This window comes from Aspergillus novofumigatus (assembly GCF_002847465.1).
Source record: "Aspergillus novofumigatus IBT 16806 chromosome Unknown P174scaffold_2, whole genome shotgun sequence".
In the NCBI taxonomy this organism is placed as follows: Eukaryota; Fungi; Ascomycota; class Eurotiomycetes; order Eurotiales; family Aspergillaceae; genus Aspergillus; species Aspergillus novofumigatus.
In genome coordinates this window covers 1,706,602-1,733,078 of record NW_020194275.1, presented here as the reverse complement: position 1 = coordinate 1,733,078, position 26,477 = coordinate 1,706,602, and the positions used below count along the sequence as shown (strand labels likewise).

At 49.6% G+C, this 26,477-nt stretch overlaps 9 protein-coding genes across 9 annotated transcripts; 5 read left to right on the top strand and 4 right to left on the bottom strand.

Moving 5' to 3' along the window:
* Positions 1-379: 379 nt before the first annotated feature.
* On the top strand, positions 380-3,082 carry P174DRAFT_438690 (uncharacterized protein). Its single transcript, XM_024826603.1, has one exon. It carries the CDS (start codon positions 648-650, stop codon positions 2,802-2,804), a length of 2,157 nt encoding a protein of 718 aa, XP_024685467.1. The 5' UTR covers positions 380-647; the 3' UTR covers positions 2,805-3,082.
* Positions 3,083-5,475: 2,393 nt separating this feature from the next.
* P174DRAFT_417870 (putative MFS sugar transporter) lies at positions 5,476-6,188 on the top strand (the record flags this gene model as incomplete). Its single annotated transcript, XM_024824640.1, has 2 exons — positions 5,476-5,832; positions 5,910-6,188. 2 exons carry the CDS (start codon positions 5,476-5,478, stop codon positions 6,186-6,188), a joined length of 636 nt encoding a protein of 211 aa, XP_024685466.1.
* Positions 6,189-6,736: 548 nt separating this feature from the next.
* P174DRAFT_384459 (damage-control phosphatase ARMT1 family protein) lies at positions 6,737-8,523 on the bottom strand. Its single transcript, XM_024823211.1, has 6 exons — positions 8,459-8,523; positions 8,323-8,393; positions 8,129-8,259; positions 7,950-8,062; positions 7,038-7,897; positions 6,737-6,980 (listed from the first exon to the last, which is right to left on the bottom strand). Exons 1-6 carry the CDS (start codon positions 8,478-8,480, stop codon positions 6,750-6,752), a joined length of 1,428 nt encoding a protein of 475 aa, XP_024685465.1. The 5' UTR covers positions 8,481-8,523; the 3' UTR covers positions 6,737-6,749.
* A 382-nt stretch (positions 8,524-8,905) lies between these two features.
* ppt1 (protein serine/threonine phosphatase PPT1) lies at positions 8,906-10,153 on the bottom strand. Its single transcript, XM_024832495.1, has 4 exons — positions 9,867-10,153; positions 9,163-9,810; positions 9,080-9,105; positions 8,906-9,023 (listed from the first exon to the last, which is right to left on the bottom strand). The coding sequence occupies exons 1-4, from the start codon at positions 10,042-10,044 to the stop codon at positions 8,988-8,990; spliced, it is 888 nt and encodes a 295-aa protein (XP_024685464.1). The 5' UTR covers positions 10,045-10,153; the 3' UTR covers positions 8,906-8,987.
* An 856-nt stretch (positions 10,154-11,009) lies between these two features.
* Positions 11,010-11,972, top strand: spt4 (transcription elongation factor SPT4). The gene is made up of 4 exons (XM_024826602.1): positions 11,010-11,218; positions 11,283-11,480; positions 11,538-11,590; positions 11,644-11,972. The coding sequence occupies exons 1-4, from the start codon at positions 11,135-11,137 to the stop codon at positions 11,675-11,677; spliced, it is 369 nt and encodes a 122-aa protein (XP_024685463.1). The 5' UTR covers positions 11,010-11,134; the 3' UTR covers positions 11,678-11,972.
* A 92-nt stretch (positions 11,973-12,064) lies between these two features.
* gatA (4-aminobutyrate transaminase gatA) lies at positions 12,065-13,943 on the bottom strand. Its single transcript, XM_024826601.1, has 7 exons — positions 13,837-13,943; positions 13,509-13,776; positions 13,483-13,487; positions 13,337-13,371; positions 13,042-13,307; positions 12,201-12,973; positions 12,065-12,150 (listed from the first exon to the last, which is right to left on the bottom strand). The coding sequence occupies exons 2-7, from the start codon at positions 13,760-13,762 to the stop codon at positions 12,104-12,106; spliced, it is 1,380 nt and encodes a 459-aa protein (XP_024685462.1). The 5' UTR covers positions 13,763-13,776; positions 13,837-13,943; the 3' UTR covers positions 12,065-12,103.
* A 923-nt stretch (positions 13,944-14,866) lies between these two features.
* Positions 14,867-16,288, bottom strand: P174DRAFT_364698 (uncharacterized protein; the record flags this gene model as incomplete). Its single annotated transcript, XM_024822012.1, has 4 exons — positions 14,867-15,292; positions 15,347-15,671; positions 15,725-16,029; positions 16,088-16,288. 4 exons carry the CDS (start codon positions 16,286-16,288, stop codon positions 14,867-14,869), a joined length of 1,257 nt encoding a protein of 418 aa, XP_024685461.1.
* A 5,470-nt stretch (positions 16,289-21,758) lies between these two features.
* Positions 21,759-22,428, top strand: P174DRAFT_457614 (uncharacterized protein; the record flags this gene model as incomplete). The annotated part of the gene is made up of 4 exons (XM_024829564.1): positions 21,759-21,909; positions 21,954-22,115; positions 22,147-22,209; positions 22,388-22,428. 4 exons carry the CDS (start codon positions 21,759-21,761, stop codon positions 22,426-22,428), a joined length of 417 nt encoding a protein of 138 aa, XP_024685460.1.
* Positions 22,429-23,718: 1,290 nt separating this feature from the next.
* Positions 23,719-25,870, top strand: P174DRAFT_510018 (UPF0187 domain membrane protein; the record flags this gene model as incomplete). Its single annotated transcript, XM_024831627.1, has 8 exons — positions 23,719-24,288; positions 24,350-24,497; positions 24,551-24,635; positions 24,688-24,813; positions 24,861-25,210; positions 25,274-25,447; positions 25,498-25,607; positions 25,646-25,870. Exons 1-8 carry the CDS (start codon positions 24,040-24,042, stop codon positions 25,868-25,870), a joined length of 1,467 nt encoding a protein of 488 aa, XP_024685459.1. The 5' UTR covers positions 23,719-24,039.
* Positions 25,871-26,477: the final 607 nt, after the last annotated feature.

The window sequence follows — 26,477 nt, the reverse complement described above, 5'->3', positions numbered from 1 at the left end:
AGTCTGAACCCAGATTCAGTAGGTCTTTGCCACGTGAAACGCGAGTGACAAAGATGCAGCCGAAGCTGCAGCCCTCTATATCTCCGAAAGGAACATATCTATATCTAATCCGGGGTGACAAAGTTGAGAAGAATGCGTTGTTCTTGGGATGGAGCTTAGAGAGCGGAAGAGGATTATATAAACCAAGGCACAGACTGACCCATCAGCACTTGATAAGTTGATGGACCCTCAATTGGCTGGCCCGTCTCGCTCCGTTGTTTTTCCGCTCACCGCCCTGCGCGGTTAGCGCCGTCGCTGGAGAAGTGTAAACAAAGCACAGCGCTCCACGTCTCTCATACCCTGCTCGAACCCCTCTTGATACACCAATGGCGTCGCTGTTGCGATGCGTCTTTTATCCAGCTTGGTAATTGAAATTCAGTGTTTCCACCGCAAGACGCAATGCTGGACTGGATAAGTGGACAGAGCAACCACGTCGCGCATTCCGCAGGTGTGTCTCCATCAATGCCCGCCCAGAGCTTTAGCACCCACTCAATGGTCGATGGTGACCAATGATCGACTACCTGCATTTATCTTTCTGAAGAACGGAATTGTCATGGTTGCGCGCTGACTTTGTATTATTGTTCGTTTCCCTAGACAACTCAAAGGTTATGGATCCTCCCGAGACACCAGCTCCTGTGTTTGCTATTCGCGCGTTTAAAAGTGCCCTATTTGGCACTCCAGGAGCGGAAGACGAGGAGGTTAGCGACCAGAATTCGAAACCAGATGAAAAACCAGCGAGTCTCCAGCCGAGCAAAAGTGATCTGTTGAAGCCCCCGGTTGCTTATCGCGCGACAAATGTCACCCAGACTGACAAGACGGACCTCGATATGGCAGTAAACGCGATGGTGTCGCCGACCAAAAGCATACTAGTCACACCGGGTACTGCTGCAAATCGGCGGAAGACAGTCTCGTTTGGAGACGGTGTCGTTGACAATGAAAGAAAGCGAAACGATGCCTCCGCGCAATCGTCCAGAACGCCGACGAATCTATCCGGCAACCTAAGCAGCCAGTGGCTGTCGAGCTCTACAGACAGCAAGGGCAAGCCGCGAAGCAGACTCACGCAAGCACTACTGGACTCTCGAGACAAGTCTCCCAATGACTCTACGACGACTAACGGCCAACAAGCTGATTGTTATCCTTCCACGTACACCGCATCTAAGGAGGCACCGCAGTCGACCAAGGAAGACGACGAGACTGTCAATCTGGATGACCCACGTTCTCAGTCTGGCAAATACTGGAAAGCTGAGTTTGACAGCTACCGTGCAAGAACGACGAACGAAATCAGAAAGCTGATTCAGTATCGGTCCGCTGCCAAGAAATTCGCTCTGATGAAAGAAGCAGAAGCTTCGCGTCTGGCTAGGAAGCTGAAGGAGGAGGAAGTGAAGGTTGCCGAAATGGAACGGCACGTCACACAGCTCGCGTCCTCCATGGTGGCGGAAAACGCAAAGGCAGATAGAGAGCAATTGGTTCAAGATTTGACTAAACAGACGGCTTTGGCCCTGCAGTATAAGCATCGAGTCAACACCCTACGCAAGCTCCTAGAGCAGCATGGCGTTGTTGGTAGTGAGGTGGATGACATCGTGGAAAAACGAGAAGCGAATAACTCGTCCAACGATACCAGCCAGGAGCTGCTTAGAACCCAGCAGGCTCTGAGTCAGGCGAATGCCAGGATTGAGGCGATGAAACTCCAGCAAGCCGAGTTCGACAAACTCAAGGAACTCGCACAAAGCTCAGAGCAGAAGGCCTCGGAGCTGGCTCGAGAAAATCTGTCACTGAAGCAGTCCTTGGCGAGAGTCAAACAAGAGATGAGCAAATATGAAGGGCGACGCAAAGAGAAGGAAGCGAAGCTCAAGCAACGAGAGATCAAACTTGAAGCCCGGATCCAGGAGTATCGCAACCGTCTGAAGACGGCTTCACAGGAACATCGGGAAATGGAAGAAGACCTCAGAGAGTCGTTCAATGAAGAACGACGTCGCATGCAGGACCAGATTGACCTTCTGCAATTGAAGGTAGCGGCGTTCGAGCGTGTCCCCGACCGTAAGACCCGCAACCGCCACTCATACAGTCCGCAGAAGGACTACACTGGGGTCCAAGTGTATGATTTTGGGCGCACCGTCGCTCGGCGCAACGAGACCGAAGAGTCGCAGGAGATCGATGAACCGCCGAGTCCCAGCCCGCGCTCGAAAGACCGAGGCTCGCGTAATATACACAACCCCACCGTTGATCTCGATTTACAGAACGCTGCTCAAGCCCTGAATATGGAGGGGACCAATACTCAACCACTGCCTTTCACGGACTCACCTCTTAAAGTCCCCGGCCGTCGTTCTCGCAGAGCGACGGTCGCTGCTGCTGACCCAATTCCACCCTCTTCGCCCCCTGAGCTAGCACCTATTGACGTATCTTCCGAGATACTTGCTGAAAAGTCGAAGTACAACCACCATGGCTACCAAATGCATCTGCCAACTCTCACTACCCTCGATTCCCTTGCGCGCCACCTAGCCGAGCGCGATGACGGCCAACAATATCGTACCCATCGTCAGAAAGCGCGCCGTGCGCCGTCGAAGTACAGCTTGGATGCCATATCCGGCTTGGCGGACCTGCGTCTCACCGAACGAACGGGAAAGAGACGCAGCCTGGCAGCATTACAACAAGACTCTATACCTGTGGAACGGATGCTGGCTGCCCAAGCACGACTCAAACGAAAGGACCAGTCCCGCAAGAGCAAAGAAGGCGGCAAGGAGTTCGTGAAGGCGTACAATACATGATCATTTCGTTCATTTAATATCTTTCTCTCTTTGTTTGTCTTTGATAAAGCGTGGGTTTGGGGGGGATTAAGGACTGGCGTCGGGGGCTGATTTTGCCAAGGGTCTCAGCTTTAATATCCCTGATGTTCTTCAACACTATGATTCTGCTGTTTTCTCATTTTCCATCGTCTCTTTTTTCTCCGAGGTTACCCGAATGTCCAGTGACTGGTCAGTATACCCTTATACAACTCGTTTGTGCTATTTAGTTTTCCCAATGTTCATCTCTTTCACAGATAATGCAGGTTGCGTATATCTCGACAACAATAATATGCCCTACTCTGTAGATGCTGTCAGATATTAATAAAGTCAAGCTTGTAGCACCTAGCGCAGACGCCATTTTGCAGCGAACAGTTATGCTTGCCAAAACTGAGACATACCCCAACCCCAGATGTTCTGTTTTGTGGGGTTGGCTCCGTACTCCATAGTCTTCAGTGATGGCGAATTACCAGAAGCAGTATAGCATTCCTTAGGGAAAACGCGTGGTTAAGGCTTAGCATCACGGTGCATGATCTATAAAGCTTCCTTCCTTGCCCACTCAAAGTTATGGCTAATTATTGTTGCTATTTTTCCCACCCTTGCACGGTCCACTAACTCAAGTGCTTAAGTTTTTTTTACCATTGGACTAAACCTCCCGTATTCTGCACTTCACCACCTCCTTTTGTGCCTGAGAGTTGTCACTCATCATGTCCACGTGATTAACCTTGCTTTTTGTAAGAATGGAATTTCTGCTTTGCCTAGGAGCTTAACTAACCATTAATTCAACATGGTCGGCATCCCAACGGAGGCTAATCACCTGTTATGGTCCTTTGGGAGAGGCATCTCTGAGTGCTGGCAATAATGGCCTAAAAAGAGACAAAACCACGCTGTATTGTTCATTCTGACAGTATTTACATTCTGCTTTAGTTTGAAGCTAGGGTTTCGCCTATTCTACGCTGATTACTGGGAGTCAGAGACAACGTCCTGCTGTTACCAGGCAGGGTTGGATTGTCTAGCCTTCACAAAGAACCTGATTCTAATTTAAAGTGAACCCAATACTACCAATCATTGGGCTGAGCCAGCAAAGACCAACTTCTTTTGCTGTCATGAGGCGTTTAAATGAAACTAAATGACTTAGCGACCATTCCTCCCAGCGGAGGGCTCTCTAGATAACCATTTACCAATTTAGAGAACCAGTAAAAGGAACGGACAAACCAATATACACAGGGCCACTTCTGTGGTATAAATATGCCTATAAACCCCCTCTAATTTTTTTCCCCAATTCCCTTGTAACTGCTCAAACAAGACAATAGATCTGAGTTTTACTAAGAACCTCTAAGGACCTCCTCTTTCAAGATGATGATACTACATTCTTAGTCTTTATTCTTGCATGCACTGCCTCTGCAATAACTTTGGCTCCACGGGCAGTGTGCAATGCAAGAAATAACTGGACTTGCCCTAGTGAGGGTGTGATGGGATGTGAGAAAACAGTGGCCATTCTGTGAGTTACATGCTCTCTAACTAGTATTTATATGCTAACATATAATTTCTAAAGATGAGGTGTGTGAAAAATGTGATTGGTAACAATGTATGGTGCTATGCAATAAATTGCCCAGACCAGAATGCACACTGAGACTGCAATACTGGACTGTGCGTTCCTAATTAGAAGTGAAAATTGAGAATATTGATTCCAGGTCAATCAAGTTGAAAGGTGTCCACAGCGTCTCACGAAATATAGTAGGGGTGTGAGGGTTATTTGATGCTTTACTGTGGAGGTAACTGAGTAAGCTATCTATCATAGGAAGGCCTTCCTACCTGTTGTTCTCTTCTTTGTATGCTTGTTGGAGTATTCCTTTTGTGTTAGCATATCAGTGAAGAAATATTTATATAATCTCACAGCCCTGTTCTATTGCACTCACCTGGCTTGCTATTTTTCTCGATATTTATTCTCTAAATACACAATGATTTGTTCTCTGGAGTTCTGTCTGACTTTGGGTCATGTGCTAACTTCTTCTACTTCTACTACTACTACTATGATGTTACACCTGGGGCTTCGTTGTCAAGTCCTAGATCGGTTAGAAGAGCGTGGATGACTTGAGACTAGTCTTGCTACTAAAGCTAACTCTGTAGTAACAATGTTGAAATGTAGGTACTAAGTAACTTATGAGATTGATCACTAAGAACTAAACTAAGTACATGAATGAGTGTCCTTATATATTCTGTAGTCCTTACTCTGCATCTTGTCACTGCTATAATACTTTGTGTCACTGATATGTTAAATCATGTCACTGCTACAATGCACCTGACTTCTCTCTCATGAGCTAGTTTCGGCATCCCTAGCCCCTATAGGCTGTAACTATTGGTAACAACATAAAGAAGCAACCGAGGTGAATGAAAAGTGGACTGTGGGAGAAGAGTCGAAGAAGTGAAAAGATGCAATAATATAGAACCCAAAGATTTGATGGAGCACTGCGATAGCTAAAAGCTACAATGGGTTAAAAGGTTAGTCAATCCTAAATAATTTTATTATATTAGAATGCTTCTAGAGATATTAGAATAGGTAGTGTCCTATATACAATGGCAACTCTTCTGTAGTGTACATGGTACTTGCGAATCTCGATGTCGAACCATCACTAACAAGGATCGTAGCTATTTCATGCCCACAGTGCTCAGCAGTAACGTTGACCTCAGCAAGAATCTCTCGCTAATTATCGGAGGCTGCGTTCAGGTCATGTTCGTCATTGGCAGCTTCTTCCCTACCTTCTTCGTGGACCGTGTCGGTCGACGGCGCCCCGATGGTGTGGGATCGTTTGGCTTGGGGCTCTGCATGATGCTGGTGTCAGTTCTCATGAGCTTCAAGGGAACCGCAAACGAGCATGCCACCTCCTCAGCCTCCGTTGCATTTTTTCTTCCTCTACATGCTCATCTTCGGCGTACCTGTCAACTGCATCCCTTGGGTCTATTTGCCGGAGATCCTGCCTCTTCATGCCAGCGCGAAAAGGAACCGCCGTGGGTATTTCTTCGAACAGGATCTGGGTGAGTTCGAGTGTCTTGTCCTTATAGCGTCGGTTGCTGACCTTCTGCAAACAGAATTCCTTCGTCGTCATGATCACACCCATCATCATCATCAATCGGCTGCAGTGGAAGGCTTACTTGATATTCATGTGCACGAACTTTGCTTTCCTGCCAGTGATATATTTCTGCTATCCTGAAACGGCCAATTTGGCACTCGAAGAAATCGGTTATCTCTTCACCAACTCCGAGAAGACGGCTGTCAAAATTTGTAAAGAACTCCACAAGGAGCGCAAGAACCCATTGGCATACAAGACCGGCCCATATCAATGCCAGGGAGGCGCAATAGCTCAGTGATTGAAGATAGCCCAGAGAAGACACCTGGGTTCCAAGCTACTGGTGAACATGTTGAGAACGTTTCGGCCTATTCCAGCATTTTGATAAGCAGACATATGACTATTTGGTTAACATTTGTGGGGTTCTCCTGTACCTATCGCAGACTGCAGAGGCCATACACATGCTTTGGTTGTGCACCCAATCCGAGAAGTTGAGATGAACCATATCTGGCAGTCAGAGGTCGAATTACCCGATTTGACTATTCAACTCTACAACTTTAACAACTCCACATGGCTGTCTGCCAAGCACTATGACAAGGGAAAAGCAGGTAATATTTGGGCTGGCATAACGCGCTTCTGGCAGGAACCTGGTAAGGCATGGCCGCGGATATTGATGCAAGCTATCGAAGGTAATACCACTGTTGTTTAGGGCTCGAAGCGAGCAACACGGCGAGGAGCCATCGGCTTGATGTGAACGCAGCTGGGAGACCACTCGAACGGTGCCAGGATATTTGCGAGAATTGATATATATGATGATCCTCTATTTTAATTATCTATTCTATTCATTTACGGGATATAAGATTTACGCTTTGCCGTCACAGAAAGAGATGACGGCATACTTGCCGCTCCACGCCCACTTCCGGGCCTTGGGGTTGTCCCCGCCTTGAGTCTCACGGAGTTTCTCGTCTTCACCTGGCTTCAGACCCACAACGACGTCTGCTTTGCAGGTGCGGAAGGAGAGGATGCGGATACCGGAGCTGGGGCCCAGAGGGCCGATGGCTGTTGTAAAGGGGGTTGTTGGGTCCCAGGCGGCCTGTCAATAGTTAGCCATGAAACAAATACCGATGTGTGGACTTCAGGAGAAACTCACGTCGTTGGTCAACTTGCGGTAGTTCAAATCACCCTTGAATAGGACGAGTTCGCTCTGCTTCAAATCCTCAAACAGATCGGGTGCGAGATACGGCATCCGCCAGTAAGAGCCTCCAGCGGTCCAGAAAGCGTGCGGACGGATGACCAGTTTTCCTCCGCTGTGGAATTCGCTCCACTGATCAAACAGGAACCTCACCTCGGCCAGTTCCTTCTCGGAGAGGGGCTCGTACTCGCGTCCTGTCTCATCCGGGGCCGTATAGAAGCCCTGGGCGTCGGCCAAAGCGTTGAGAAGATCCATAAAGTCCCGCGGGGTAACGTCCGACACGAACCACGGGATCACCTTGGGATGGAGTACCACGGTTGTCGCCAGGCCCGCCGAGAGGAGGTAGCCGGCCAGGATGAGATCCACGAACAGCTCAAAGCCAGAGTTATCAAGCACAATGTCGACACGGCGCTCGCCGTTCTTCTTTTCCTTCTGTGCCTTGGCGAGAATATCAAATGCGGCGTCCAGATCGTTGACGAGGATGTTCTCCTCGGCCGCCTTGCGCGCCTTGGAACCCTGCAGCTTTTGGATATCCTCGTATGTGAGAGACGTCAAAAGAGATAGATCCGTCGCGTTACCCCACAGGCAGATCTCGCACATTTCAGAGAAGAGTAATCGATCCGCTTGCTCGATCTCCTCCGCGGCCTTGCCGTCCACTCCCTTGCCTTTCTGTGCCTGAAGCGCGAGCTCATGATAGCGCGCCGCTAGCTCGAGTACTGCCGGACGTGACGACTTGAACGTAGACATCTTCTGCCGGGAGAAAACATCGTAACCCTTCCAGTTCTTGGACTGCGCAAAGAGTGTACTGATGCGCCGGTCTGTTTTCGTCAGCGCCGTCCGCATTATCAGGTGTAGAACTGTGTAACGCACAAAGATAGCATTCCGAGAACAACCACGAAGCATTCTGCCATGAGGGCGTTCCTCTCTGCTGCAATTCCTGGTTATATTCGGCAATACCTGACTCGCCATCGTCGGGAAGCGGTCTAATTATGAACAGGCCGAATCAATTAGCCATTTATCGATACAAGGTGGAAGGAGAAATAACATACGTCAGCTTCCTGTCGTGCTGAATCTCATATTTCAACTTGGCCAGTTCCTCAATGATAGTCTTGCCCTCCTTGCGTTTCTCCTCGTCGGTGACGTCGGCTACAGTGCGGTGGAGATCGTCGATTGCGCTGGTCTATATCCTCTCTACTCAGTCATTGTAAATTGACAAGAGAACCGAAGGCGCGAAAAGACGTACGATGATGACAGGCCACCGCTCGCGAGCGGAGACGTAGCCGAAGCTGGATGGGTCGGAGGTGAGGTATTGCGCTGTGAGGATGGAGGGCGGGGTTAGATCGGTGTGCCCCTCTTTTGAGAGAGAATGGGAAACATACGGGTCTTGGGGTCGTATTCCATCTTGTTTTCCGGTTCAATTACAGATTGTTTGGGTAGGGAAGATGTTTGAAGAATTGATAGATTGAAAGAGAAAAAAAGAAATATACGGAGTAGCTAGAGTTGAATGACGATGGAGCTGGACTGTGTGGGGTAAAGTGGGCGGATAATTGCCCGGTGAACGGCTTCATAGGTGACTTGATTCAGGAGCAATTGTGAGCGATTGCTTTCCATTCAATTACATTGAAAAGCTCAAGAAAAGACATTTTCAAGCTAAAGCTATCTGGATCATTGAATTCCAATTCAAAAGCTATCACGTACCGATCTCGATCACAGATTGTCCGCTATGCAAGGGATCAAAAACATAGATCAAAAGAAATAAGATAGATACGACACGTCTGTTATCCCAAAAACATCCATATGTAGCATCTAATTCCCATAACCAAAGGTCGCTATGTTCTGACCAAACAAGGGAGATCTTCTTCCTATCCGAAACAAACGCCAACCAGTGCTGAGTTCGTAAAGGTCATATCACATCATCGACAGGATGGAGTTCTGCGCGTAAGCCTGTAGAGACGTAGTTAGCATTGTAACTTGAGCAGATACGAAAGGACAGATTTTACCATTGGTTTGATGTCAGGGTGAGGCACTGCTTCGAAGACCTTGAAGTCAAGCTTGAGTTCGGGCCCAATGTTGATGAACGCACCCTTGTTCTCGGTGGTGTCGCAGTACTTGGGCGCAGAGAAGACGGTGATGCAGCGTCCGTCGTGCTCGACCTCGTAACCATCCATGCGGACCTCGTGTGACCGAATGATAGCCTCCAGTCCGTTTTTCTCGCAGAAGCGCTTCGTTACATCGGGTCCGAACTGCAGGCCGACACCTCTCTTGCTGGGCCCACGGCCCGGCTCGGTCTGAGGGTCCGTCCAAAGCATCTCCATCATCAGTCCTTGCTGTCCGGGCTGTCTTTGGTTGTGCCTGTTCAGTTTCCGGATATCGTCCAAGGTGATCTGGTCGTCGGAGAAGAGGCCACCGTGCAGGACAAGATACTTGCTGCCAATCAATGTGGCCAGGGGCAACGCGGAGAAGGACTCGGAAAAGACCTTGAACAGGCGTTCGTTGTACTTGGCTTTGCACTCGCCCTCGAAACCATAGACCTTGTTCATGTCGTCTGTCTCGTGGTTGCCCCGGTTCAAGAAGATGCGGTTGGGGCGGAGCCACTTGTATGCGTAGAGGAGCAGGGCAATCTCGGTGGACCACGAGCCACGGTCGACGAAGTCGCCGTTGAAGAGGTATGCATGCGTCTCGGAGGGGTAGCCGTTAATGTTGAAAATGTTTAGAAGGTCGAAGAATTGGCCTAGCAAATGTTTAGCGGGGCAAGTCACCGCACACCAGACAGAAAGTAAAACTCACCGTGTGTGTCACCGCAAACCGTCAACTTAGTACCCTCCTCCACGCCGATCTCGACCATCGTCGGTTCCGCATAGACGATATCCTTGACAGCCTTGACGATCTGGAACGCATACTTGCGATGAATCTTCTTGCCGTTCTTGAACCTCTCAATCATATCATCGATGAACTCCTGAGTCATCTCTTTCTCCAACCGAGCGCCATCATAGGAGGAATCGACGGCAATCGCATCAATGTCCAAGTCCTCGAACGCAGACGGCGGTTCCCCAACCTCAATTGCCTTCTCAAACTCTAACCGCCGCACGAGCTTCTCACACTCCGCCAGCTTTAGTTTCGCATCGCGGTTGTTGGGCTCCTTCTTCACGACAGCTTTGAAGTCTTTGAGAGCTTCGCGGTAGTTCAGGATGGCAGTATTCGCAAGTGCTCGTCTCCAATATGCCTAGTAGCGTAGTCAGCCACCATTTCGCCACAAGTTCTCTTGAAAGTGCAAATTCGACGAACCTTGACATACGAGGGGTCCAGCTCCAGAGCCTTGGTGGCATCCGCGACCGCAAACCCATACGCCTCAAGCTTGATATATGCCTGTGTCCCACTGTATCAGCATCTGCAGCTCACATTCCTTCACATTCTGGTGTAGACGCCAACGCCGCCCCAAACGTACCTGCGCTCGGTTGCTGAAGAACGACGGTTCCCGATCGTACTTCTCTATCGCCTGCGTGTAGAAATCGACTGCGGTAGGCCATTCATGCTCGGCGAATGCCTTGTTCCCTCGCACTTTCAGTGCGGTGGCGGCCTCGAGATCGGATGAAGCCATCTGTGATGTGTAGTGATCGACCGAGGGAAAGGGTGCGATGGAATCGGTAGATAGGCACGAGGGCGATTTCCACGGATGGGAGAAAGAAGAGAGGAAGGATTGGAGGTAGCAAACGCGGGGTCTGCGCGGAGAGAGATAGATAAATAATAAAAGGGGACAAAGAAGGAAGAACGAAAGGAAGGAAAAAGGTGAGAGGTCAACTGTCAGCGCTCCTTGAGTAGTTCTTCTTCCTTCTTTTTCGCTCCCTTTGGCGGCGGCGTGCCAGTCTTCCGTCCGTCTTGTCCATTTCCGTCCGGTCTTGGCATTTCTCTTTCCCGTTGTTCGACAATCGACAATCCTCTCTCCTCGACCGCTGCCTTATCCAAAATACCAAGGCCAACCCTCCTTTCTTGCTCACTCGATCGTCGATCTCAGCCATCCCCAGCAGGAAAATCTGAAGAGAGAGCCAAGACCAGCCATGTCCTCATCCTTCTACGTCGCCCCAAGCCAGCAGCGCACTCTGCGCGCCTGCATGGTCTGCTCCCTCGTCCAACTACACAGCGTACGTCCAACTCCCCTCAACCCGCTACGACACTCACTAATCTTAAATTATTTTTTACGTGCAGAAATTCATGCGCGAAGGCTGCCCAAACTGCGATAACGTTCTCGGCCTCCGCGGCAACAACGACGCCATCCAGGAATGCACCTCGCAGGTCTTCGAGGGCCTGATTACCCTGCGCGATCCGACGACGAGCTGGGTTGCCCGCTGGCAGCGGTTGGAGGGATATGTGGCGGGGACATATGCTGTTAAAGTGACGGGATCGGTGAGCAGCATCAACTGGTGACATTAGTGACATCGGACGAAGCTTACAAGTGTTTAGTTGCCAGACGATGTCATTACGAATTTGGAGGATTCGGGGGTCAAGTATATCCCGTACGTTTATCTCCTTGGCTCCTGCGTGAGTGCCGATACTGACCGACTTGTAGGAGGGACGGTAGTGCGTTGGAGGAGGAGGCATAAGATATTCGATTTAATGGTCCTCGGAGGAAGTACATTTTGCTTGGATCTAGGGGTGTCTACAGGTGGACGAATTCTTCGTCAAAGCATGAGCTTGGAGTTTCGGTGTTATACATACGGCATCGGGTTAGTAAATGGGCTTGCGCTGGAGTTTGCTCCTTTTTCTTTCTTAGATCTCCAGATGATTTTCAGGCCAATGATGTTTCTACAGCGCTCCTTTTTAAATCGCCGATACCCTGTCTCTACGCTTGGAGAATATCCATTGAGAGTGATCATATTTGAGTACCACTTTTAGAACATAACTCATCATATATGTTACTCCAAAAACTCGAATCCGTGAGATATCCGCTTTGAATCAATCATAACGCCGAATAGTGCAAATCAAAAGACAAAAAAAAAGGGAATTGAATTGCCCGTTGAGCTAGAAGCTTACAGCTGCTTGATGATCTTCTCAACACTCTCCAGGAGGATATCAGCTGTAACACGTTAGTTTTTCATCCGCCAAGTCAGACTGAACAATGCTTACCGTGATGCTTCTGGAAGATCAGCATGGGTCGCAGGCGAACAGCGCTCATGCCACTGCCACCGATGTTGACACCAACGCCCTTGGCCTTGGCGAGGAACTCGTCGCGCTTGGGGGTGTCCCAGGCGATGAAGGTACCCTGGCCCTTACCGCGAAGGTTTTGCAGATGCTCAGGGTATTGCTTGGCCAGGCGCTCCAGACCAGCGAAGAGGTAGTCTCCGGTGGCGGCGGTGTTTTCAACGAGCTTCAAACGCTCGATTTCCTCGATGATGCCGCGGAAGATGAGGGCACGGGCCGGGTCACCCATCCAGGTGTTGAACTGGCGGTAGGGCTTGTTGGGGCGCAGGGCGGGGTTGCCGTAGTAGTAGCCCGCAGTCTGAGCCTTCTTAGAGAAGGTCACAATGTCGGGAGGAGTCTGGAGGTTCCAGTGATCGTGGGCCCAGAACTTGCCGGTAGCACCGACACCGGTCTGCACCTCGTCGACGATGAAGAGCACGTTGTTGCGCTTGGTGATGTCGCGCAGACCCTGGAAGAAGGCAGGGGAGGCGTGGTTGTCACCGCCCTCGGACTGGATGGGCTCGACAACAACAGCAGCGACAGGGTTGTGGAACTCTTTGATGAGGCGCTCAACCTCCTGCAGGCAGCGCTGTTCCTCCTGAGCGTTCTCCTGCGCATGCTCCTCCAGAGGGTATTTGAGGGAGGGGAAGGGGGCCTGAGGCCAGTCAAAGGCGGGGATGTCCATCTTGTGGATGGCCTTGCTGCGGGTGGTGGACAGACTGCCGAAGAGACGGCCGTGGAAGGCGGACTTGAAGGAGAGGATGGACAGCTGGGGGAACCGGGGGACTGGTTGTTCATGGTGGTCTCGATCTCTTCCGCAGTGAACTCAGCCTGGGGTCCTCCACGCTGCTGCTGACGGTAGTACATGAACGCGGCCTTGTAGGCAGTCTCGTTGGCATCGGAGCCGGCCATGGCGGTGAACACCTGGTCAAGACCCTTGGGAGCGACCTTGAGGATACCAGTGTTAAGGACGTGAGCCCAATCAGCCGAGGGGAAGTTGCCCAGAGCTGGACGGTTGATCAAAGCAGTAACCATCTCGGGAGAGGAAGCGACCTGGCGCAGGTGGGGTTGTTGTAGCCAACCGGAATGGAGGCAATCTGAGCATAGCTAGATATTACTCGCATCAGCAGATGTTCGGTTCCGAGAGAACGAGGATGGACTTACACATCGAGCAGCACGTTTCCATCGAGATCAGCAATGCTAGGAACAATGTTAGCCCAACTCGCACCACAACTGCCGACCTGATCAACATACTAGTTACCGATAGACTTGGTATAATCAGTCAGCATGTTCAAGCTGCGGACATCAAAGACTTTGTCCAGTTCAGCGGTGGCGGCCTTGTTCTTGGGTCCCGGAATTGCGGTGACCACCTTGGGAGCACTGGGCTCATCGGCGAAGTAAGGCTTCGCAGCTGCTCGGAGGTGCGGGGAGGTGGTGAGCGTGCGGGCTGCGACAGGGAAGCGAGAAGTGGCGCGGAGACGGAGAGTCGAACGAGCAAGGAATGCCATTGTGAGGTTTGATTCTACGAGGCAGGAGTAAGAACTTGAAGATGAAGAATGTCCAGGGCGAAAACTGGTCGTACTTGTACCAGGGGGACACCCAGCACCGAACCTACATAAAAGATCTGGGGAAGCGGCGATAAGAGCTTCAAGGGCCGTGGAATGAATTCAGGTGGAATTGAAGCTCCAAATTCGACCAACAAACAACGAATAGAAGACAGAAAAAAGCCACCCAGTAATTCCAATGAAAGCGAGTCCGAAACCGATCAGGAACCAGGGGTCTGCGTCCTTATATACACGGTGACTATCGCGAGACCGCAACACAGATGGAGCTGCTGTTGAAATGCCGCCCCGCTGCGTCATTGCTCGTCGGCGTTTTGGACCAATAGGAGAGCTTGCAGCCACCGTTCACGGTCGGCGACACAAAGGTAAAGGAGCGGCGGATTGGAGTTAGGAAGCAAGGATGGAGCTTCTCAGTCACTTGGTTCCATTAATAATGAGAATGGTAATGGGGTTTTTGAAAGAGGAATGGACTTCCGATGATATGTGTGGTTCCCCATGATTGAGGCCTTCCTTCTGTACCTTGACAGACAGTCGTTGCCATCTTCTACAATAATGTTCCCTCCACTCCGCAACGATAAGGATCACCCGTTTCTCGCACTAGCATGCCAAGGATATGATCTATCAGAACGATGATCTAGAACGTGGAGTAATGATGATCAAGTGACATGCACTCAATCCTTGGTCTATGAATTGACCCCAGAAGATGCTGCTCAGCTAGCTTGAAGATCTCCATTAGCGTCTTGACCTCTTTGACCTTTGGTCCTAAATACTGCCATTAGCTTATTACAGGGGTGCCGTGTGAGGCCCAGGTTAGAACTGAAGAGGCCCTCGAGCCACCAAGTGTTCAATGGCAGAATTCCACAAGTCGGCTATAAAAATTGTGTACATTGGAATAATGAATATATACATGAATTGCAAAGAAATCGCCTCGTCAAAGGGTATATAGACAATCGGACGAAAGCTCTTCGTCCATGTCGTGATGAATCGTGGAGTAAGTAGTAACACAGCACACTGAATTTTTTTTTCAGACCAAAGATCAGAGGGCGGCATTCAAATGAGGTGTTCGTCCCCAAAGGGTGACCCAGGTTTATCGCGATTGAGCGACGCCGACGACCTGTGACTCCCCGGAGAGGTGTAGACAGTGGTTTCATTCTTCAAGTCGAAACGAGTAGTCGGTGTTGCCACTCGGGTTCGGCTTGAAGAAATGTCGTCTCCTGTGGCCGACTGGTGGGAAACCCTGGGTTCAGTCCATGTTTCCATCTCGACGGTGCGCATAACCTCAAACGGTTCCACAGTGCTAAGCCCCTCAATGCCATACTGACGCGACTCAAGCCGCGAACCTTTCGAGGGACCGGCTGACGAGAACAGCTTGTTAGTCTTGCGACCCGTACCAGAGGCGTAATTGCGGGAAGTCTGTAGAAGACGAGGTAGAAAGAAACCAACAAGAGGTCGCAATGCCGGAGCAGATGCACAAATCTGGTCATTTTGTGAGCCGCGAACAATAATACCCATTTCATCGAGGGAACATACCAGGCCCATGTTGATCTCAACAGACGCGGCGAGCAGGACCGGCCAGCCCAGCCATGTGGTGTCGTATGAGGCGATCATGCTCTTCCAGACGTACACCGTGCGAACCGAGCCTGCTACATTGACCACAATACCCAGGCCGAAGATGGAAATTACGGCAATCCTTTGTCGAGTAGGCAATTTCAAATTCCAAATCAACGGCATAGGAAGGACAGTGACCAGGAAATCGGTGAAGATATTGATGACACTGGCGGAGAAGACAATGGCCCCGTCGTTCAAGCACTTGTATGGATAAGTTGGAGCCAGATCCCAATAAGCATGAATCGGACTATGAGATAGATGTAAGCCATAGCAAGAGTATGAGACTGGTGACCAACTTACTTGCATTGGAAGATGCTGAAAAGCAGGAAAAGAGCGCAGCTGAGGGAGACAAAGCCCATTCCCCCAATAAGACACCAGTTGTAGGTTCGGTAAAGGCCCTTACTTCCGGCGCCGAGAAGTCGCTTGCAGAACCATAGGAGCGAAAGTTTGGTGACAGAGGAGGCCAACGAGAACAGAATTTGAAATACAAGATTGAGTTTTGAGACAGTGGAAAGCCACGTCGGTGGGACATCCCACATATGTCGGTTCCAGCCGTATCGTACGGTTGCGAGAGAGGTGATTGCACACATCGCAATGGCAAAGCCCTGAGATCATCAATCAGCAACCCTCCAGCATCGTCATTCATCACGTATTATCACCTACTAGGGCAATCACGATCATAACATCATCAAGACCAGGACTATACGTAATCTTCAAACGAGTGTAGAGACGAAGAAGCGTAATGACAAACGCGAAACTTAAACAGACAATATTAACGATCAGGGCACCATTCCCGCGAGTGGGGGGATCGACGTAGTTGGGCGTCGGCCATGTAACCAGAACTTCGGGAGGTGGCAGTCTCATTATGGCGACTCCGTTAGAGATTCTGATGGACGTGGTAAATATACAGGATTCAGTCGTGGGAGGAAAAGAGGCCGGTGGTTTCGTCGGATTGTCTTAGTTATGCAGGCATGATTGTCATCAACGCGACGAAAGAGTCAAGGGCACAAAAGCCATGTTCGGGCCAAACTGCAAGCGAGGCAACCAGAGACTTTACAACCAGAGGCTCTGATGACAGCCCTCAGCAATCCAGGGAAACCTTGAGGAGCGAGATCGCTGGTGGCAAAGGTTCAGATGGCACCTTAGAGAGGATGGATGCAGCGGGAGACAGCAGGCCAGTTGTTATATCCTGCTCACGGAGCCGACTAAGGTACCGACTACTTAACCCAAGAGCGCAACAGCCCGAATCTGACCCTAAATCAACTATGGTCAGGACCCAAGTTTCGGGGGAACTCAACTTCCCATATTGGCTCCATATGGGTTCCATAGTTCTCAAACCAGTCCAGGCCGCCAGCTGCATGGAATTTCCAGGAGACCTCCAATAATGCCTCGTCGCCACCGTGGTTCAATATCATGTGCTTGCAAAAGGAGTAGTATCTCCGAAAGTTTCCTGGGATCAGATAGTAGCTCGTGGCTGTCATAGGCAGATCCAGGGACCCATCGTTCCCCTTCGACCCCACCGTCGAAGATCTGTACAACACAATCGCCGACTACGACGACACATTATTGCGCTGTCTCTCTCTCAGCAGAGTCAATGATAATTCTGTATACGGGCCAACCTTGACACTCCAAAGTCAAAAATATGAATTAACTGGGATCAGTGGACAAGTTTGACGATTCCCTGACACAAGGATTGGTGAAATTTCCGACCACTAAGTTCCTTGCAGCCGCGGAAGCCAATAATGGCGAGCCTTAGGTGGTCCAAGCAATCTCACTTGCACTAGCATCCTTACTAGTGGCGTCTGATAAGTTACTGTCGTATTGACTACTCGGTACTCAGCAGAAGTCGTGAGACTCGTTTCAGCTACGAAAAGGTGATACCTATGGTGGGTATCTGGAGGGTCTGAGATTCGTGGTGGAACTTGGAGTAAGCAAAAGGTAGGAGCATTGTGTGGACAATTCCAATAATTAGAAGATTGAGAGGGAAGAGGATGTGGCCCAAGTGTAAGAGTGGCTGAACCGTTAAACACCTAATCTTCCCACTTTGCCTCGGTTCCGACTTTCCCACGAGGGCCATCGCTTCTTCGGGTTAGCGCAGTCCGTAACCCCCGCCTCCACAGAAATGGTGAAATCAGTTCTATCACAGATAGCTTATGGTTCTAACAGCACTTTTCACCAAGTCTCAACGTCTGCTCAATGTGATTTTCCCGTGGTGGAATATATCTGCCATGATGAAACGTCTACAATAGGATTGACCGCTGATTCGCTGCTTAATCCGGCAGTATGTCGGCATTTGAACCTTGAGCCACCACGATGTAAGCGAATCCCACCTCTAAGATTCTGGACTCCTGCAGTCCCTTGCATCGATATGGTACCGAACACGGGTGCCTCGTACATATCTGTCCACCCAAAAAGTGATCCAAGGTCCAAGGAGATCCCTACTATGGCAGATCAACCAGTGAAGGCAATAGAAATTGATCTTGTAGACACTCTTGTCTGATGTTCGATTTTTCATGCAGAATATAACTCTAAACAGGTACTTAAAATGTGGACTGCGATTTTGTCCGCACTCCAAGCTTGAGGTTAGTAATCACTACACAAGAGCACTTTAGCACGCGACCACTCTGTCTTCTCTTTGCTGCCGTTACTAGAGAGATATAAGCCTATATTCGCTTATTGGTTGGCAATTGGAGCAATTATTCGGATCATATATTTGAAAGATTGCAGCCTTCCTCGGGACCCGACAGAGCACTTGAACATGGATGAAGCAGCCGTAAGGTTGATGCCTCAAACTTCCAGCGAGTCATGACCGCTACCAAACCACTCGTCATCGTTCCGCGGCCCATGGCACTCGGACGGAAATCACAAGCTCAAGGCATATTTATTCTGACTTAAATTTGGGTAGGTCTCGTCCTTTCATCCGAAGAAACGAGCACAACTCGAATTCTGACTCTCAATTACCTAAGTTAAGGTCAAACTTTATCACAGCTTCCGAGTATGACTGATGGGATTCTTGACCTTTGCCATACCACTCAACTCATAAATCGGTCTAAATGCTCAGCGTCGGGTATGACCTCGACTTGCTCTAAATGGTTAAAGTAGACATGCCTGATCGAGTCGAGGCGGGTTGGCTCCACACAGATTATCAATAGCGGACGATCTTTTGAAAACTGGGCGCCGATCGTCCAGGCATCCGCCCTTGGATCTTTGCAAAGACTTTGGTTATCCTAAGCCCCTTAGTTAGTTAGCATCTGATCAAGCTTTTCAGACTTCAGAGATCATGGGCCAAGACTCAGCGGAATGACGATCACCGTGGCTTCCCCTCCTTGTTACAATATCCGACGTGGCCGACGAAGCTGTTGGAAATTGGTGGGCAATGAGAGTCTCCGATCTTGACTACATCCGTTGAGACTGACTGAAAGATCGTGAGGACCACTACACATCAAGTTGCGAACCCCCCTGGCGTCTCGTCTTGGGCTTGCTACCTGTTTGTCAAGTAGTCATGACAACAGATGTAGGTTGATGCGATACAGCATAACCACCAAAATAGTGATACCTCCGTTGTCCTTCCCCCAAAGCAACTGGTGCTGTTGATAGCAAGGGTATCAGTGCATCTACAGTCAATCTAACCTAGGCCACAATCAGAATATCCGATGGACTTTCAGCCTTTCATATGCCAATGCGTGCATCAATAGAGACAACAAGCCACCCTCCTTCAGCACATACGTACTATTATAGCTATAGCTCAGTACTATCAATGACCATTTCCAATCACTTGCTTCTCAGAACTGGGGGTTCCTGCGTTGAGCAGTTCTACTCCAAATTATTCAGTACTCCTTCCCTGGGGTTACTCACCGCAGATGCTATGCCTTTTTTCTTTTTTTCCTTTCCAATCATCGCTTTCACAGACCAGTCTAACGAGCATCACTTCAACCGTCTTCCGTCCAAGACGCAGCTTAATCACAACTTGATAAATACTCCAGAACAGGACGGATATTCCTAGTCCTCCGTCATACTGAGTCTAGTATCGGCCCCGTTATGTGTGTCATGACCATGAAACAGCCACTCAAACTTTGGCAATTCCATCAGACTGGTCGAACTCTCCATGAGTATATACCGTCTCCCAAGAAGATCAAATTATTGCACGCACTCGTTTGTCGATCTCCATTTTTCTGGCTCTCAACCCGCCTAGCTAGACTAGGGCGAGGAAATACACCTTGAAAGCTGAGGCGAGTGTATTTGAAGCAGATAAACTGCGTGCTGGAATTGTAGTCGGGGGGTTCGAGTGAGAGACACATTCTCTCTCGAATCTGGAGAGCGCTATGTTCGAATGGCGGTGGTCAGAAAAGCAGTCCTTTGGGCTCAAAGGCTGTTCTTGATGTCATGTGTTTTGCGAAGGTGCTGATAGACATACTACCCTGGTCACAATGAAGGTCATCAATGGTTTCAACTGCAAGTTGAGGAAAGCTTACGTGAATCTATTTTTCCAACTAGGTTAAACATCCTGTAACAGTTAGGACATATCTACAGAATTTCAAACAGGCTTCTTATCCAGTCATCTATCAATTTCACCTCGGATTAATCCAGGTGATCTTAAAGAAGCGCCAAGGTGAACATGTTCTTCTTCCCTGATATCAACTAGGATTATGATATGACGCGTATCAATATTGTCATGGGGTACTGAAGGTTAGGGAGTAAAGGCCCGTAACTTGCGCACGGTCGGACACCCTGTACTCTGTAGATTGTGGCTTGAACCTTCTACAGCCAAGGTAGCCAGGGGTGCCGGGGTGTTCCTGTAGTGTGTTCCATGGACCAGGCACGAGACACTAGCAAATCACATTTATCCCTTCCCCTGCATGTTTCGTCTGGTGTTTCATCCAGATTGGGGGAACTGGATTGAGATGAACGCAAAGAGTCAAAGTGATTTCTTCAGGCATATTCTTTTCAGGTCGTAACTAAGTACATAGTATCAAGAGTGCGGAGGCTGCTTCCAGGTTCCATGGTCCATAGCTGCTAAAGTGTGCTAAGGTTGTGGGGTCTAAGAAGAGACGGACACCAGATGGAGAATCTTTATTCAGTCTGAAGGCAGATGTTGACTCGAGTCACTCGACAGAGTAAGTGCCTGCTACTCTGATTCATTATTGAGACTTTTACCCTAAAAATCGCGTGGTTACATCCTTGCAGTGGCTGATTCGAATCATTCGACGATGTGCTCATGCTGGGCATGAGGGGAAGACAAAGTGGGCCCGGAGAGGCCGAAATTCTGGGGATTGTGAACCAACAGCTTGCATTGGCAGTGGACATGCAGATTAATGACTTGGGTTTATACCGAGGTTGCAGTAGGCATCGCCAACAATCTATTCATGTTCAATTGGAGGCAGTTCTGCTCTATTATTTGGCCTGTCATCGAACAGATTGGCAAGGCACAATACCTCAGCTCAACCGACACAATGCGACGGAGTATCAAAAGTCCAATGTAACACTCAAGTGATGTACATGGATCGAGCATCTTCAGTAGGTATATCTGACGTGCAAAATCTGTGAGGGCCTGCTTCCTGCCTGATCCATCCAGATATTGCTGCTCTAAGAGGGTAAGCCCGGCGAGTCAGGTGATCCGCTCACCCTTTGACGCCTATGTAGCTGTATACTTCACCCCTTCCACGGGCAATTCTTCGGACAATTGTCCCTCAGCTGCCTGACAATTGTCTTGGAACGGTCAAATGTAAAATGCGATGTTAAGTCTCTGCTGAAGAAACTGGGTCTCCTTCTTGATCTTCTTCGTCGACAGCTATAATATCACATTCTCCCGTCGGCTTACTGGGAGTAACTCTGTAATGAACACAGGAGGCCGTCTATTTCTCGTTTGTCCGCCTTGCTTCGCGAGAAACCGTTTCCCATGCCTTCTCCCGGGCCACCTTTACCGCCCAGCATACTCCGTTGATGAAGAGATCTCGCCAGTATACGACTGCAAGTACTTCTACCCAGCGAGGCCTGGACAGGTACTCGCTGATTATTACCAAACCCTGGTCAAGGTTGGCTGGTGCGTTTCTTCAACAGTATGGCTCGCGCGTGATCTGCAAGGGTAGCCTTTGTTCAATTCGAAGCTCTCTCTGTCTTTAACAAACAGGCAGGCATATAGACGAGCCAGACAGCATTGTGGCACTATAAATTGCCAATAACAATGCGAGTTTCGCTTGTCATGAGCGCAAGGTTGAAGAGCACATTTCCTCAGCAGACCCCATCACATCACGGTCGCTCACTTATCTGAACATTATGAGACTCTTTTGAAGTTAAAGGTCCAGAAGGTTCTTATTCGTGTCTTGTGTATCCTCCTATGAGGGAGCCATTGTCAACATATCAGCTGTGCTTTGATGATAGAAAGATGCCACTGCCTCTCATTAAAGCATACATTCATGTTCTCCTCACGGGACTTAATTATCTTCACAAAGAATGCAGGATAGTTCATACAGGTAAGCTTATCATCGGTCTTGCTTGCCCTCGGTGATGCTGAGCCCGGGCGGCTGCCTAGATCTAAAGCTTGAAAACATCATGGTCTCGTACAAGGATCCAACCATGCTTGCTGATTTCATGGATTCTCAGCTTGAAAAACTGATGGCTTTTAAGATTGATTTGACAGGACGACCAGTGTATCAGCCTTGTGATGACTTTGGGCCACTCAAAAGCCTGAGAAGTATACCACAACTTGTCGACTTTGGCCTTAGCAACCAGACTTGAGGAAGACGACGACTGGGGCGTCTGGCCTATTCGGTCCACCCCCTCCAGAGGTGATACAAAGGTATCAATACATGCGAGAGTACTCATGGCTGCAACCCATTAGATGAGAAGACGACAGAATATGCGAGACCGCGGAGGAGTACTTCTGTGGGCCATTCTTTGACCATAATGGTATTACTGAGTTGCCTATGTGGAATGGATTCTGCTCAGACTCACGAAACATCTTAGGTCGGTTTCTCTACGAAGACCTGACCCCGACCGGAGACTAGGCGACACAGTTTCCTTCCTTGAGGGAGAGGAGAGGGAAGCGTTTCTGGATCCCGCCAAGGGAATGCTTGTCTGGCATCCAAATGCAAGAAAAACTGCAGCTGAACCGGCAGGGCATCCTTTTCTTCAACCAAGGCAAACAAGCGCCTGATTTTTGCGAGCGTTTGCTAGCGGAATGACTCGAAATCGTGGTTGATCCCAGTTCGGCGGTGCCATCAGATGACCGGTTGACAAACGAACGTAGTTGTCTTTTTGGGTGATACCTGATAGATCTGTTAACCACCTCCCGCAGTAAATCGGCATTCAATAAAATACACAAAGGCAACAGTTTCCCAGCGGCAAGTCTGGGGGTGTGTTCTTTGAAAATGTTTGTTGTGGGAGGACAAACTCAAATGAGACGATGTATACTCGCTCGTCGTAGGCTGGAGTCGATTCAAACCAGATACTCGTGTGGATTTAGCAAAAATTCACAACGAAAATTCGCTCAGTGCGCGAAAGGTAAGCAATAGCTATCCATATAACAAGTGGTACTAATGCTACACAGACTCGAGCGCCTACTAATATACACCAAAAGCTTTAGAGCTACGTAGTTAATAACTTTACCTGGTCATTGTCCAGGGCCAGATACAGCCCTGACTGTTGGATACAAACAATTCGACAGTCCTATCTCGATGTTACATTACATACTTAGGAATATCCACGAAAGGTCAAGTACGTAACTTGAGTAATCAAATGGAGGCGTCTCTAGCGGCCGCCCCTTTTGGGAGCGAAAGATATTTATGGCTCACATCCAAGCCACTTGGCAGCCAGTTGTCCAGCCTGTTTCAGAGTCGAAATTTTCGCTGGACGAGCCGTTGACTGGTCACTGGTGCATGTGAAGAAGGCCTGGACTGCGGCGTGGCTTGGCCCGAGACTGCCCGCAGACCAGCCTGGCCAATGAGCAATGGTGCCTGGGAGCAACGGCAGTTCCCGCGCTGACGTTTTTGGTTGCGTGGCGCTCTTTGAAACAGGAGAGAGTCTGGACTTGGACTTGGATTTTGCACTCAGTCATACACATTACATTACAATGACACAAGTTGGGTGCCATTGCGTGGTAGGTATGGAGGGTGGTCATACATCATACACAGTGACAGTAATAAAGCTACAAATTATTATTAGTCGGGGTTAGTAGAATCTGCGCCATAGAACGCTCCATGGCGTTAGACCAGGCTAAAGGACAATCGAATAGATCAAGATTTCCCCATGACCCAGACCCAGTCGGAGCTGAAATCTTCCAATGCGGAGGGCGATCGATATGATTAATATTAGCAGCAGACTAGTCTTTAGCAGTACTGGCTAGTCTGCTCCGTCAGACAGACTCGTAGAATCCTTCCTCACGATTATTTAGACTAGCGTATCCCATTCTTCTTCTTCCTTCCCACTTTATCCTTCTGTATTAAACCTTGTTACCTTCTTTTGAGTTTCCTTTTTTTCCATATTCGACTGCAACGTTCGTTCATCGTCTCGACTTGTCTGGTTACAAGTTTAATTCCACTTCCTCTCGCTCGATTTAATCCTTTAACCTTCGACGTTCGTTCCCCTTACATCTCCCACCTGTACTTCAGTCTAGCACCATGGAGGGACATTCGGCTCCACCTGCTGCAGACGCTGCGGGTGCAGGCACGACAACCGATGCTGCTCCTCCAGTCCAGGCGAATGTTCATGCGCAAGCTGCCCATCATAACCAACCTGTCAATCATGAGGAAAAGGAACCTATTGGACGCGTCACGCCTCGACCAACCTTTCTCACAAACCTTGCCGACTCTCGCGAAAGCCAATTCAAGTTCCACCGTCGCAAAAACGATGACTTTGACAGCTACTTTGTATGTCTTGTCTGATTTTTTCCGGCTGTTCTGATCCGGTACTGATTTGCTGGGTGGATAGCATGGTCCCCGAGACCTCGATAAGCATTCGAAATGGCCGGTCTTTCTTCGGATGCATGGCAGTGTCTTGCCCAAACTGATTCTTCCTCTGCTCTTTGTTGCGGCGTGGTCGACTTTGATCACTCTCTTCTCACATTACGTACATCCCCGTAAGTGGCTCGGCTGCAATATGTGGTGTATCGCTGGCTAATCGTACCATCAGTTGGTATCAACAATATTCTCCTTACGGTTCTCGGTTTCGTCGTCGGTTTGGCTCTTTCGTTCCGAAGCTCTACAGCTTACGAGAGGTATGCGGTCAACTCTGCAGTTTGCCCGTCGTTTTTGCTAACTGTGTCTCAGGTGGGCAGATGGACGAAAGTACTGGGCGCTCTTGGTTCAAACTTCTCGCAACCTTGCTCGCACAATTTGGGTCAACACGGCGGAAAGAAAAGGTGAATTTGAAAAGGATGACCTTCTAGGCAAACTGTAAGCCTGACTCGGCATGAAATCGTGAACCGGGCTAACCCATATAGAACGGCCATGAACCTCATCCTCGCGTTTGCCGTCGCCCTGAAGCACAAACTGCGGTTCGAGCCAGATATCGCCTACGAAGACCTGGCGGGTCTGGTCGGGCACCTGGATACCTTTGCCAAGGACGCCCACGACCGTACACTCCTTCAGCCGCCCAAGAAGAGTCCCTGGAAAGCGATTGGTGAATATCTCGGCGTTTCCTTCGCCGAGTCGAATCCCAGGAAGCTCATCAAGCGCTCAAAGAAGCCTCTGGGACATCTGCCCCTGGAGATTCTCAATTACTTGTCTGCATATGTTGACCGTTGCATTGCGAATGGCACCATGTCCATCAGTCTTCACCAGAGTCAAGCAAGTAAGTCCTCGTCCTTTCAAGTGCCGTTTGCGTCTGGACGATGTTGCTGATTACTTCCCCCAGTTGCTGCTCTGTGTTCCTTGAATGAAGTCCTCACCGGAACCGAACGTGTGCTGGATACACCACTGCCGGTGGCCTACAGTATTTCCATTGCTCAGATTGCCTGGATCTATGTCCTGGTGCTTCCATTCCAGCTCTACCCCGCCCTGCATTGGATCACTATTCCCGGCTCTATCGGTAAGCCCTCTCCCTCCTGTCGCATATGTGTGCTGAACTAACTTGCGCAGTTGCCGCATACATCATCCTCGGACTCGCCACGATCGGCAGCGAAATCGAGAACCCCTTTGGCCAGGACGTCAACGATCTCCCCTTGGACACATACTGCAGGCAGATAGCCGTCGAGCTTGACATCATCACCGCCATGCCGCCCCCAAGGTGGACGACTTCACCTCCCGCGACGAAAACCTTGTTCTCTTCCCTCTCAGCACCTCCGGATACCCCGACTGGAGGGACCGCAGCGTCGAGGACATCCGCGCCGCGCTGCGGGCAAAGGTTGTCGCCAACACCTCGTCCTCTGGGGGGTCAGACTCGTCCACCATCTTTGGGGACGGAAGCCTACGGTCACGGACCGATACGAGCATGGCCAAGCCATCCGTCTGAGATGTGGCTACAGTTTCGTCGGAAGTAGAGTAAACGGAAAAAGTTTGATTTTAAATTGAAATCTGTATACCAGGGTCCATCGGTTATCGTGTTTGTACAGCGTCGGCATTGATCGTCTTTCAATCGAGCATGCGAGTTTCGGTGTTTTGTCTGGAACAGAAAGGGCATTTGCAAATTGTGGATATATTCTCTCGTTTATGCATATTGGTCATGTTGGACTGTTTATATGATAGCATTTCATACAATAGTCATGAAATATTCGCTGGAACTTCTGTGTTCGTGACCTAAATAGCGACGACCCATTTTATGAACGTCCGTAAGGCAAACTCGTCCTGGAGCATCAGTCGTCGTGAGTGTGCTGCACGTCCGGTGCTCTGGCGTTATCACGCCTGAGCCTGCCTTTGCCTTTGATCTGGTGAGCTTGCGTATGCCCGTGGCTCATCCGGCCAACGGAGCATGTAGATAGCACCCGTCGCTCGACAATCCTGGGGCTCTGTCCTTCGTGGAGCACGTTCGTGTCGGGGACTATGTCCCCTCTAACCTCAAGCGACGCGACGCGACGGAACCTCAAACCCATAGACATCCCATCTCCCATTCACAATTCCGC